The sequence below is a fragment of the Hyposmocoma kahamanoa genome, unplaced genomic scaffold (genome assembly GCF_003589595.1).
Source record: "Hyposmocoma kahamanoa isolate Upper Pololo Valley unplaced genomic scaffold, ASM358959v1 63, whole genome shotgun sequence".
Classification (NCBI taxonomy): Eukaryota; Metazoa; Arthropoda; class Insecta; order Lepidoptera; family Cosmopterigidae; genus Hyposmocoma; species Hyposmocoma kahamanoa.
The window spans coordinates 22,621,597-22,636,230 of record NW_020653851.1 but is presented as its reverse complement, the minus strand read 5'-3'; the positions used below and the strand labels follow the sequence as shown (position 1 = coordinate 22,636,230).

The 14,634-nt window shown below is 41.4% G+C and overlaps 1 protein-coding gene across 1 annotated transcript; it reads right to left on the bottom strand.

The window, feature by feature from the left end:
- Nucleotides 1–765: 765 nt before the first annotated feature.
- On the bottom strand, nt 766–13,950 carry LOC113230052. Its single transcript, XM_026463780.1, has 5 exons — nt 13,908–13,950; nt 13,109–13,346; nt 10,415–10,645; nt 7,407–7,685; nt 766–1,021 (listed from the first exon to the last, which is right to left on the bottom strand). The coding sequence occupies exons 1-5, from the start codon at nt 13,948–13,950 to the stop codon at nt 766–768; spliced, it is 1,047 nt and encodes a 348-aa protein (XP_026319565.1).
- Between the last annotated feature and the right edge of the window lie 684 nt (nt 13,951–14,634).

Here is a 14,634-nt window from a genome sequence, read left to right as displayed (position 1 = left end):
TCCCATTATGAACTCCCATTACCGAACTCCTATAACCAAACTACCATACTTTCCACTTAACATCAGGTGGAGTGGAGTCATTTGCCTGTCAGGTATAAAAAAAAAATAAAAAAAAAATTAAAAAATTACTGAACTCCCATTACCGTATCCCGCTATGGAACCCCCATTACGCAACTCCCACTAAGCAACTACTATTAAGGAACTCCCATTAAGGAACTCCCATTAAAGAGCTACCATTAACAAATTACATTATTTTTCAAACTTTGCGATGTACATTACAATACAAAAAGAGAGGCGTAAATGTTACTATTAACATTGGAGATTAATAATACAATACGTACTTATCAATGCACTGGCAAGAGACAGATAATCGTTTAGAAGATGTTTGATCTACATTTTTCTTCAGGAGATTGGAATCACTGTTCTTTGCGTATAAGTTACTTGTTGATGCGTGTCTGTAACGTACAAAACACTTGTTTAAGTCAATGAATTATAAAACACGATAAGCCGAGAAGTAGCGAAGCCCTGTAAATAAGAGAAGACAATAAATAAAAGTATAATTGTGAGTTCACTCGATTAATGTTTTCGAATAGTATACGAAGTTTCACGTAAAACCTACAATCAGGCTTCTGGGCCCACGAGTCGGCATGTACCTATGACTTCATGGCTGTTTAGTAGTGACACCTTTCGGTAACGATACGTACGATAACGATTACGATCGTAACAGTTCACAACCCTGGAAATATGTATGAAATCCTGTTTGTTCTAGTAGTCGTAAACACATTCGATATTGGCGTTCCTACAACACCACCCAACGACTATCTTAGCTGTAGGCTGTAGGACGGAGCAGACTTTTACTAGAGTGGCGGCTGTACTGTAGTACGCCTTATGCCAAATAGACGGACAACCTTTAGAAGGTGGCTGGCAGCGGCTGGATGCGGACGGCACAGGACCGCGAGTGATGGCGTGCTCAGGAGAAGGCTTATGTTCAGCAGAGGACTCGTGTAAGCCAATGATGTTCCTACAAGATTTGATCTTAGGTATAATCATTCTCTTAACAGTCTGGACTTGATTTAGACAGATTTTTCAAAGCCACAACGCAAGCCCGATTTGGGATTTCAGCATGCTGATTTTGATCCAATAGGAATCGATCCGATCGGGTAGCCCATCCGAGTCTCGAAACCAGATGGGTTTCTGAGCGAGAAGATGAACCTGATTCCTATTATATCTTTCTAATTTGTGAGTTAAATAAACTATTGTTCCGATTTGAAATGTCAATTTTCCGATCGGCCGGTCGCAATTATGCGCCTCGACTCGGAAGAGACGCAGTATCCGAGCGAGAGAGGCAATCAAACTCAAGCTGCAGGTCTTGAGCTGAATTTATTCATAAATATAAAACAGGTACACATGACGATTAGTGGAGTTCTTGTTTATGAATGCTTAATAAGAAGAAAGGGTTTAGCGCTAAAACAGAATATTTCTTTTTTCTTCAATGATTAAAAACCGACATATAAATATGTCAAAACAGAACTATCATTGATTACATTCTAGCGTATTGCATGATGTTTCACCAGACTAGTCGATAGGTGGCGTTGTTATTAATTAACAGGCAATCATAGTTCCACAATCATTCGTCAGGTGGCGCTGCTGTAACGATATGATGCGTCAATTAAATATCGAGCTCTTAGGCGATTGCTACGCATTGGAAATAAAACTATTTTTTTCCTATTTGTTTTTTCCAATAAACCAGTTTTCGGGTTCTTTACAAGTCCTATGATGAGATGGTAAAGTCATCAAAATGTATAATACAATGCAAACCACTCTATTCATAACTATACTTACAAATTTTTGGGGGTTGATGTTGCTCGCTTCCGTAGGTTTACCCTTGAGACCCTACAAGTGACCCCTGGGTGGTGCTAAAGAGCAATAACTACTGGTGGTAGGCTTCGGCCGTGGCTAGTCACCACCCTCCCGACGCAGTCGAGTCGCCAAATGGTTTTTACCGTGTTCCGACTCGTGTTCGGGAGTTGCCATTTGGAGGTCGGGTCTGAACAGTTGCATTGCGTCTGACGGCGAGTTGTAGCTGCTTGTACTGCCACACTGAGCACTCGGTTCTGGAGGCTAGCGGGATCCGAAGCACGGTGCACCGCTGGCCGACCGTGGGAAGTTGGGGGCCCAAGTAGCGGGAAAGCCACCCGTGAAAGGCTGCCCCGCCACCCAACGAAAAATCCCGGAATGCTCCACCTTGCCGGTTGGCGACCGGAAGGGAGGACCAGGTGGCCATCTCCGGGGGGGTTCGGGCGTCCCCGCGGTCTCCAAGCCGATTGTAACCTCGTGTGGCAGTATGAGTCTGCTGCTTGGTTGAACACGACGCAGTGCCTCGTTCAACTGCCTTCCTCCTGCCTATTCACTTCTCCAAATCCAAAAATGAAAAACTATAAAAATGGAAAAAAGTATACACAGCGGTTGCACGTCCTCCCACTAAAAGTGCACCTCACTAACATCCGAGGTCTGCACTCAAATCTCGATTCGGTCCACTACCACCTTGAAACCGACAAACCGCAGCTGCTGTTCCTCACAGAGACGCAGATCAGATGTCCGACTGACGCAGCGTACCTCAGCTACCCCGGGTATACTCTGGAGCACAGGTTCGTACCTCGTGCCGGAGTCTGTGTGTACGTTCGCGATGACATCTGTGTCAAGCGTCTCAAGAACCTTGAGGCACCGAGTTTTTCAATTTTGTGGCTTCTGGTTGACACAGGAGTTACACAAATAGTGTACTGCTGTGTTTACCGATCGCACAGTGGAGATCAGGAGACGACCAAGCTGTTCCAATATCTAAGTGAGACGTCTGATGAGATTCAGCATAGGTACCCAGCGGCGCAACTAGTCATTCTGGGGGACTTTAATGCACACCATCAAGAATGGTTGTTCCCATACCAGAAGACCGATCACGCTGGGAGAGAGACGCGTAAACTTGCGTTAACGCTAAGCTTATCCCAGCTTGTCAGTGGCGCCACTAGGATACCAGATGTTGAATCTCATACGGCTAATTGCTTGGACCTTCTGCTGACAACTGATCCGGACCGATACTCTGTGGTTGTGGAGGCCCCACTGGGTACTTCCGACCATTGTCTGGTGAAAACTGTATCCGTATACTCCCCACCCGATCAGGGCCCTAGTGGTATGAGACGGGTGTGGCGATACAAGTTAGCAGATTGGGACGAAATGCGCCATTTCTTTGCGTCATATCTCTGGCAGGCGTGCTTTACTTCAGGAGACTCGTCGAGCTGTGCTGATGCTGTAGTCGAGGTCTTGCGTTTGGGTATGGAGTATTACATTCCATACTCTGATGTACCCAATGGACCCCAAGCTCGTCCATGGTTTAACGCTAATTGTAGTTGTGCTGAAGCACGTAAACAGTCCGCGTACCAAGCTTGGGCAGATGCTCGACTACGCAAAACTCCGAGTACTCAGAACATGAAGAAAGCTTTTAATAAGGCCGCCAAGAAGTGCAAAAGCATGTTACGTAGGGCCAAGTTCGACCATGTGCGCCGCATAGGAGCCAAGCTTGCCTCTTATCCAGCAGGCAGCAAATCCTTTTGGTCCCTGGCCAAAGCGGTCGAATCGAACTTTTGTCGCCCATCTTTGCCACCTCTGCTGAGGCCGGATGGCTCGCTGGCTCATACTGCGGAAGAGAAGGCGAATCTCTTTGCCTCACTCTTTGCAGAAAATTCGCGTGCACTATGGCGCCAGTTCGCATACGCCAAAAAGAGGTACTTAGAACTCTGCGAAATCTAGACGTGAATAAAGCTAGCGGGCCAGATGGAATTCCAGCAATAGTCCTTCGTAACTGTGCACCTGAGTTGTCTCCTGTTCTCACACGCCTGTACCGCCTCTCACTTGAGACTGGTGTAGTTCCCAGATCGTGGAAGCTTGCAAACGTGCAACCTGTACCAAAAAAGGGAAGCAGAGCTGACCCTGTCAACTATAGACCTATCTCAGTCACTTCCATACTCTGCAAGACTATGGAACGTGTACTCAACAACCGTCTCCTATCGTACCTTGAAGACAACGATCTCCTCAGTGATCGCCAGTACGGATTCCGACGAGGGCGATCTACTGGGGATCTTCTTGTGTATGCCTGTCACATATGGAGCGAGGCTATAGAAAAGCAAGGCGAAGCACTTGCAGTGTCTTTGGACATTTCTAAAGCCTTTGACAGGGTCTGGCACGCAAGCCTTTTAAGCAAGCTTCCCTCTTATGGGCTTCCCACTGACCTTTGCAATTGGATCTCGGATTTCTTGAGCGAACGTTCGATTCGAGTGGTCTTAGAAGGCTACTCTTCCGAACATATGGCGATAGATGCCGGAGTTCCTCAGGGTTCCGTACTGTCTGCAACTCTCTTTCTGCTGCATATCAATGATATGTTAATTCCAGGTACCTTTGCGTATGCTGATGACAGCACAGTTGTAGATAGGTACTTGACCAATGCAAGGGTCAGTGGAGAGGAAATCCAGTCTTGTCGAGAGTCCATGGTTAGCCGTTTAGATTTGACACTCCAGGCAGTCTCCGATTGGGGCAATGCCAATCTTGTCAAATTTAACGCTACCAAAACGCAGGCGTGTCTATTCTCCACAAAACGGAGTCCCTTTGAGCTGACTCCGACTTTTCGTGATATATCCATACCGATAGCCGATTGTCTCCAGCTACTTGGAATGGACCTGTCGTCCAATTTGAACTTCGGCAGATACATTGAATCCACGGCCAAAAATGCAGCAAGGAAGCTTGGGATCCTTTCCAGGGTGAGGCGGTACTTTACACCGGGACAGTTGCTCCAGCTGTACCAGGCACAAGTCCGATCGTGCATGGAGTACTGCTGCCACCTTTGGGATGGCTCTGCGACATATCAACTGGCCACTTTGGATTCAATTGACAACCGTGCCAAGAGACTTATAGGTGACTCGGAATTAGTGGAGGCGAAGCTGCAGAGCCTTGAACACCGCCGTAAAGTTGCCTGCTTATCGGTATTTTACAGGATATATCACGGAGAGTGTGCGATGGAATTACATGATTTAATTCCGCCTTCCCCTTTCCATCACCGGGGGACTAGGCGTAGGCTTGGGTTCCACCCCTATGTTGTGGATATTCCAAAGATTCGCACGAAGCGTTACGCTTCCACATTTATATGGAGAACGGCTATGGAGTGGAATTCCCTGCCTGCAGACTTGTTCCCTGAACGTTATAACTTGGACCTTTTCAAGGCGAGAGTGAATAGGCATTATTTAGGTGTGCATGCTCCATCGTCGACCTCATCGTCACTTTCCATCAGGTGAGATGGAGGTCAAATGCGCACCTATATTTTATAAAAAAAAAAAAAAAAAAAAAAAAAAAGTTATCAATTTAAATAACTTTTTCTTTTAATTTGCAAAAGAATACCATTTTTAGTAGCAGTAGAATTCCTTGTGAAAGAGTTCGTCCAGAAGTACTGCCACCTTACCTATTTAAAGCAGTAAAACGCCAAGCAGTAAAGCATGACTGCGTTTCGATTTTGAAGGGTAAGGGTGCATTACAGGCACATGGTACTTTTCAACTTATGCCTCAGGGCGACAGGCGTAGGTGTAGTGTCCTTTAGATCTTTGCGATTTAAAGCTCTGCAACTGTTATGCACAGGTATGTCGCTTACCACCAGACTTGTTCGTCCCGTCACTTGGAGTAATAAAAAAAATCATTGATGCTACATAATAATTAATTAATTATCCCAAATTAAATGTTGTCTAATTTAAGCGTATAGGTAATATGATTTGCATGTTATTAGTTAATTATTTTTATGTTTATAATTTAATCATAATATTCACTTGTATAATTATTTTATATTTGTTCGTATAATTAGTCTTAAGACATTCATTTGTGCAATAAGTTATTCAATAAACAATTTTATTATTATTTTATTTATAAGTCTTGGAAAAAGTTTTTTTTTACTTCTTCTTAAGGTGTCTCTCTAACTAGTGAAGGTTGGCAGTCAGCTCAGCATATTTATCTTTATTTCTGGCGAGGCTGAACAGTTGGGCGGCACTCGCTATGCCAGTCCACTCTTGTATGTTCCTCAGCAAAGATTTTGTCCTACGACCAGCTTTCCTTTTACCAGCGACTTTTCCCATAATTATCAGTTGCAGAAGCTTGTATCTGTCATGCCTAAGTACATGAGCCAGATATCCAACTTTTTTTTTACTAATATTAATGAAATTAAATAATTTTACTAAATTAAATTTATTAGTTAAAAGGAAATTAGAAAGAAAATATAAATATTATTAATAAGTAGGCAGTTGATTACCATCTCAGTCAACCGTCACCACGGAACTTGGTGGTGTACTCCCGTTCTCTATCCGACAACCGTCCAAAACAATTACTGTCAAATAAGTAATACTAAAAGACAATGTCAAGTATGAAGCTTCATTCGTATCATGCGTATTTTACTTTGGTCGAGTACATCGAGTATATAACCAGAAATAAAGACGAAATGTCATATTTGTTTTGAAAACTATTCTGCCAAATCATTACGGTGACAACTGCGCTCCGATTGCCAGCCCGAATTAGAAACAATTGACGGGTGTCGTCAATTGTTTCACTTCAAATCGACCTGTTTAACTTGAGCTTTGCTATAATGGATAAAAATTGCAAAATTACATATTTAATATTTAATTACCGATGAAACGTGATTAGATTTGTTTTGTAATTAGATGTTTTGCTGTTTTTCCCACATCACGGCACGGAACAGTCCCTCATAGTTAAAGATCTTTATTACAATAAATACAGAATATTTTTGGAATATACGGAGACGTATACAGGTCAGTTGTTGGCGCTGCAACATTTCAGTTTTCTAATTTGTGATTTCAGCGCAAACGATTGATATTTAAAAGTGATATAAGGCCCATTTACCTCATTAGTTGTCAGGGATGGATGGCCCTTATTTGGTCTTTTATTTATTTCGAGTATTACTTACATATTTGACAGTAATTGTTTCGGATGGGTGTCGGAGTAGACCCCTTTAAAGGGCCCGAAACGTTGGTTTGTTTGAAAAACAAATATAAGCTATTTAGATCCGAAAAAATAGTTTGTTTTTAACCGACTCCAAAAAGGGGGAGATTCTCAAGACTCAAGAGATTTGTGAACCGAATTTGAAGACTCTTTTGTTGGAAAGAGGGTACCTCAGTATTGGTTCCATTTAAATTTGAAGAAAATATTCCTAAGGGTGGCAAACTAGGGGATGATTCCGGTTGCGCGCACTTTTCGGTAACTAATTTCAATAAAACTTGGCAAATAGGATGGATGTAATTCCACGAATTTTTGAGGTCGGTTTTTTAGCACTCTGTACTAAAATTACAAATCTACACAGTCTCACATACATTTTTATAATCTTGTTTCGATGACTATAACAGTTAAATTCATTATGAGTACCACGTGGACTGGTAATAGAAAACTTTTTAAGTTCTTTGGAATCCTTTTTTAAGTTCCTTTGAACTTCTTTCAAGTCTTTTTCATCTTTCTTAACTTCTTTTATATCTTTTTCTGAGACCTTATCGTCAGTTTCCTTTTGAATTTCTTCCTTAATATCACTCTCCTGTTTGACATGAATATCTTTATTACAATTGCGCTTTTGACACTTTAGAAAACTCCCACATTTCCTGTTAAAAAAAATAAAAGAAAATTATGACAACATAAACGTCAAACTACTGTGAACTGTGTTTGTGTTAGTTACCAGGGATGGATGGCCCTTATTTTGCCTCTATTTTTAGTTATATACTCGATGAGAAGAGCTTTTTTTACCTAAAGTTCGAGGAAAAATGGAGACTGCCTTACGACAATATCTTTTAGGTACTGGATCTTAATCTCTCTGGATACCGCTGTCTCGCTCCGACGACCGAGTCTGCAGCAAGTAAATAATCTTACTGTAGTTGTAAGCCAGAGGCCATTGTTTAATACTCTTTGTTCTTCTTTCTAATTAAGACATAAAAGTCAAGTCAGAAAGTTAAAACGTATGCTTAAAACTGCGGTGTATAGTTTTAGGCTCCCAAAGGTGTGTACATAAATGAACAGTATGTTTGAAATACACATCCTAAGGTCTAACACACTAGCGTCTTTCGAGCGTCAGCGTCTTGCCAACGCATGGACAGCGCCGACACGGCGTCCGCGCGGAGGCGACGCAACGCCAGCTAGGCGTACATCCGACGTCCGGCACTATTCCGCAGTCGCCCTGTACGACGTCGTGTCGACGCTGTAGCCGCTGTGCGTGCGTTGGCAAGACGCTGACGATCAAAACTAAGTTTTTGTTGAAATTTTACGTTTTTCGAATTATCTCGTCGCAAAGTTAAGATAAATATAGTCTACCTACCTATCCCAAATAACTTCAATTTTTAATGTACTTAAGAGATTTCCCGAATCCGGTTAATAATATTGTCGTAAGGCAGTCTCCACTTTCTGTCTCTGTTCCTCGAAAACTACCTATTCCGATTAGTAGTGATAACCGATGTGGTCGAGTATTACTTATTTGACAAGAATTGTTCCGGACGCATGGCAGACGAAGAACGGGAGCAGTCCCCCAGGAAATAAAACTTAGGGCGCTGAACAGAGGAGGTTAGATTACACCACAGGCAAGATCCGGACTTTAAATACGAAGAATAAGCTTATTATTCACTATAGCTTATTATTATATAATCTGTCCATGGAACATACCAACATAATGTACAAATATTATTAAATAAATAAAATCTAATTTAAGTTACGTCAGTACAGAGTGGCAACCTCCCGAACAAGCCGGTTTCCGAAAGGGTTTCAGTACCATAAACCACATCCATACGCTGCGGCAGATTATACAGAAGACCGAGGAGTATAATCGGCCACTTTGCTTAGCGTTTGTGGACTATGAGAAGGCCTTTGATTCGATCGAGACCTGGGCGGTGCTGCAGTCTCTCCAAAGGTGCCAAGTAGACTACAGGTATATCGAGGTGTAACACTATGTCAGTCCGATTACAGGATCAGAGCTCTGATCCTATCCAACTGCAAGGAGGCGTGAAACAGGGAGATGTGATATCTCCGAAACTGTTCACTGCTGCGTTGGAGGATATTTTCTAGCTTCTGGATTGGAAAGGACTTGGCATCAACATCAATGGCGAGTATCTAACACACCTTCGATTTGCCGATGATGTAGTTCTTATGGCTAAGACCTTGGAAGGCCTGAACACAACGCTCGAAGATCATGTCGAATGTCCATGTTGTACCCGCTCCAGTTAAAGTTGGGAGCATTACACTCGAAGTTGTTGACTATTATGTGTACCTGGGGCAGACAGTCCAGTTAGGCAAGCCCAACTTTGAGAAAGAGATCTCTTGTCGAATCCAGCTCGCATGGGCAGCATTCGGGAAACTACAACAAAATCTTCGCATCCAAAATACCTCAGTGCGTGTCTCAAGACGAAAGTCTTTGACCAGTATGTGTTGCCAGTGATCACATATGGATCAGAAACGTCGTCCCTCACTATGGGCCTCATAAGAAGGCTCAATGTCACTCAGCGGGCAATGGAGAGAGCTATGCTCGGTATTTCCCTACGTGATAGAATCATAAATGAGGAAATCCGTAGGAGTACTAAGGTAACCGACATAGTTCGAAGAATTGGTCAGCTGAAGTGGCAGTGGGCGGGGCACATAGCTAGGAGAACTGATGGCCGTTGGAACGGAAAGGTTCTTCAGTGACGACCGCGCACCGGACGACGCTCAGCGGGTAGGCCCCCCACCAGGTGGATCGACGATCTGGTAAAGGTCGCGGGAAGCCGATGGATGCGGGCAGCGCAGGACCGGTCGTCGTGTAGATCGTTGGGGAAGGCCTATGCCCAGCAGTGGGCGTCGCATGGCTGAGTGACGTATGACAGTACAGATTACTAACAAAACCGACCTCAAAAGTCATTCATCCTATAGTCACTACTAAGGCACCTTCTTTCCAACAAAAAAGAGAATCATCAAAATCGGTTCACAAATCCCGGAGAAACCGCGTAACATACATACAAAACAAATACAATCGAATTAGGAACCTCCTCCATTGTTTGTAATCGGTTAATAAAATAGAAAAAAAACTGTTTATATATAAAACAGAAATTTGACATTTTAACTGCCTCTGTGGCCGAACGGTTACCATGCCGGACTGCCACGCAGAGGTCCCAGGTTCGATTCCCGGGCCGGGAGAAATATTTGTATGGCCTACATTTATTTCTCTCGTGAGTTTGGGTGTAATTTGTGGTTGTCTATGTGTGTCCATGGCACCCGCGACACAGGGTTTCCCTAGTGCGGGGCTATGTTGAGTGTGTGCGTTATTATTATTATTAATATCTAAACGAAATTTTATAAACACTAACCGAACACTTACTTAATTGGCGGAGCAGATGTGGTTATTTGCCTAGCTGGTGCAGAATTCACAGTAGCACCTTCTCCGGAGGCAGAGGTGGGTGCAGAGCGAGCCAGATTACTGATACGAGATGCTGATTGGAGTGGATTAGGAGCTTTTCCTTGTAAGAACTGCTTTGTAGAACACAGTTTCATAGTAAGCTGTTTGATGTGCTCTCTTAACTGGTCATTGTGTTTTTTCAATTCTGCTATGCTGGAAATTAAATTATTACCATTATTAGGGTGGTTTTATTAAGCACAACATTTCATCACTGCCACAATCAATTTGATCTAATTATAATGTTATTCCTTATTGTCTTTTTGTGTAGCAAGAGAACTAGGACAATGTCTTCGTGATCCCACCTGCAGGACTATGTACGAGACGGGGCATGACCCCAAATTGGTCTGATAGAGGTAGTCATAATACGCACTGCTATTACTACAGTGTTATAACTTAAAATATGTGAAATTCAAGATTATACCATTGTTGAACGTAAAATTTGATTCTCTATACGTCAATAAAACCGTGGTTAGAATATTGTAAAAAAATAACTAAAAGATATCTACTTAACTCAAAATGAGACACGCTTTATGTGATCTAGTTCTGGCCAAAATAGTCCTTATTAAAAAATATGAAACTATTTTTTCTCTTTTACTTTTAAATATGTATAGTTGGCAAGTAAGGAACAACTTATACATAAATTTACACAGATATTTCACGGGCGAAGCGAGTTAGTTATTAGTTTTTCGTCGATTCTGAGAAAATTTACTTTTAGAATTATTACATTATTGTATTAATAGTGCGAATGTTACACCAATGAATATAACAGAACGCTCAATATATGATGCAGCAGAAGTAATTTCATGTTCCCTCTTATGATACGTAATATGAATATAAATAATCCCATGTAAAATACACAATGTGTTAAAATCAAGATAGATCACAAAACATCTGTTGTACGATTTCTAGCACTGTGTTGTAATAATAATAATAATGCACACACACTTTTCCCCGCACTAGGGAAACCCTGTATTGTGGGTGCTATGGACACACACATAGGCAACCACAAATTACACCCAGGCAAATGTAGGCCACGCAAATATTTCCCAGGACCTCTGCGTGGCAGTCGAGCATGATAACCGTTGGGCCACGGAGGCAGTTGTGGTTAAATTTTTTATTTCTTTTTTTATAATAGCAAGGGATTCCTATCCCTTGCTATTATAAAAAAAGTCGTGCGCCTGCTGGTAAGCTATACGCCAGTCCATAACAGTTGCAGTACCACTCATAGCTTTAAATCGCAAAGACCTGAGGGGCCTGCCACTGCGCATGTCACCCTGGGACATAAGTTGACAAGTCCCATGTGCACCAGCACATGGCAGCACCCTTACCCTTCAAAACCCGAACGCAGTAATGCTCACATTACTGCTTGGTGACAGAAGTAGGTAAGGAGGCAGTACTTCCCTAGACGAACTCTATCACAAGGAGCTCTACTGCTAAATTGATTGTAATTGCTTAGTAGCAATGCAGAGCCAAGACCAACAGGACCGCAGGACTTTCTTAGCTTCAATTATTTAAACCTGTGCTGGCTGAGGTTTATCTTTAACCAGGAGTGATTAATGTATGGCCATCTACTTCATGGCAGAATCTACCGTCTCTGTTTGAAGTTGGACATTACTCACTTATTACCCACACCCGCACCCGCACCCGCACCCGCACCCGCACCCGCACACGCACAAACACACGCACACACGCACACACGCACACACGCACACAAGCACCCAAGCACACAAGCACTCAAGCACACAAGCACACAAGCACACAAGCACACAAGCACACAAGCACACAAGCACACAAGCACACATGCACACTAGCACAGACGCACACGCACACGCACACACACACATACACACACACACACACACACAAAAGGTTTTGTTTTGATGATGTTTCGAAATGTAAAAATTAAACACTACATTAAGTATAACTTAAAAATGTTAAATATGCATTTATAGCTATGGAAGAGCGGTGCCTCCTGACACAGGCTTGATAAGCTTAATAGGAGGTATCATCCACTGTTAATGTAAAGTTAATTGTTTTACTGAAATAAACATTTTATTTATTTTTTATTTATTATCGTTTATACTATTTCAATTACTTTTTTTTTATTACTCAATTCATTGAATGAGATCAAATTTAGTATACAATAAACTTAAAATATAAATTAGTTTTTTGTACTCATGAATTATTTAGTGCTTATATTTATTATGTTTTAGGTACATTTAGCTAAATGTACGAAAAAACTCCTAGGCCAGTCTATCCAACCGGATACAACTGAAATAATCAGTGAATAATGAATAAAGGGGCACTTGGGGGCTTATAATATTAATTTATAATAATAAAATAATTCCACACACTAGATTAACAATACCAATAGAAACTATATAGGTAAAAAAAGATGTGATTCCCACAATTTTTTGCCTCGGAGGCCCTTGGCACAGAACATGTTAAACCACGGTATACTCTGAAACTCCTCGCCAGCATTCGGAGGCTATTCCTGCTCAATGTTAGAACCTCTATATAGTGCATGTTGCTATATACATAACTCAGGCCTTTCGAGTCTTGAATACCATTAGCTTGTATTAGGAGAGCTTTATTATGTTGAATATTCATACTTACGATTCCCTTTGTGCTTCGACAATACGTTTGGTAGAAGCACAGCAGTCTTTGATGTCTTTCCCCACATAGGTTCTCTGTGTGGCGATCATCCGCTGTAGCTTCGTTGATAATATCTTTATCCTCTCAGATTGTTGATTCCCTTTCTTCTTCAGTTCTAGATTGTTCTGAAGTAATGTGTAGTACAGATCTTGTAGCTCGCGCTTGCTTAGCTTCGATGGGCAAATGTGACTCAAGGTTTCTGAGGTGATATTAAATATTTAGTATAATGTAGTGATAATATTTACCAGACTACATACACAAAAGAGAAACAATGAAATCCAGTATGAAAACTTTTTTATGTTGTTATAAATTGTTTTTAATGCTTGTTCTAAATAGATTAGATGGAAGACTTTTTACTTTAGCATAAATAATTTTTATTACAACAAATCCAGTATTTTTTTAAGTCCTGTTTTCATAGTGCCCTATTCACTAAAAATCTCTTTGGTATTGTAAGTTCTTTAAATTTGTACAATTAATAATTACAGGGTCAAGAGCACGTCTAGCCTGACACTTAAGACTTAAATCCAACTCTATGTCGTTATGATAAGAATGGTCCAAAGTACAAAGTGTCAAGCTTGACGTGCTCTTGACTGTACCTACAATACTTCCTACAAGTTGGACTATATCTGCGGCCTAATACTTAGAGTACAAATTGCACATTCTATTTAACTTTAAGGTCGAATTTCCCGCGGAGAAAAGTAAACAATAAAAGTTATAAAACAACAGCTTAATAAGTAATTATGTCGATACAGCTACTTACCACTTTTCCTGTCGATGATTGGCTTCTTTGTGCAACAATTCATTGTCACCAAACCGAAGACACGATACTTTTTCAAATATTTTTCTTGTAAATACTGACATTCGTACTTCAAGTTCGTGCCTCATAAAAAATTTCATCCAAGTACTCCATTATTTCGTAAAGCTGTCTAATTTACCAATATACCTAAACCTCCACTAACACACTGCATAATTTCAAATGGAAATTTGCACGACCAAACGCACAAAATCAGCCGTCAATATGAAAATGCCGCCATGGCAACTGATTGCTGCAGTTATGTCAACATTCAAAAACATCAATACTTTGCTTTAATTTAAGCAAAGTACTCTTACATATAAAGTCCACTTTTGATTGTCGATGACATAGATACAAAACGAAATCAGTAAATATAACACATGTTGAATCATCTGTGACGTCATTGGTGTGCTTGAATGACAAAATTGTTTTTCGTAATGTGATCAATAGTTTTAGCTTATATAATAGCTAATAATAATATTATAGTTAAAACAGCACGTCCTATAATATTATAATCTTATGGCTCAACTGACACTGGCGCAGAGTCGCAGCGTCGCGACGCGTTATGTGTTTCGCATATAGCATATTCATCTCTATTTTCCCATTGTTAAGGTAAAAATTTGTGTTTTGCAAATATGGAATCGAGGGTCGACGCGCGTCGACACTCGGTTACACACGCGACGCTTCGACTCTG

What these genes read in the sequence shown, in the direction of transcription:
- LOC113230052 (XM_026463780.1), bottom strand. Translation starts at nt 13,950, where the DNA reads ATGAATTGTTGCACAAAGAAGCCAATCATCGACAGGAAAAGTG. An exon ending in AATCATCGACAGGAAAAGTG is followed by an intron (nt 13,347 to 13,907) that starts GTAAGTAGCTGT and finishes ATATCACCTCAG; the next exon opens with AAACCTTGAGTCACATTTGC. An exon ending in GTCGAAGCACAAAGGGAATC is followed by an intron (nt 10,646 to 13,108) that starts GTAAGTATGAAT and finishes TTTAATTTCCAG; the next exon opens with CATAGCAGAATTGAAAAAAC.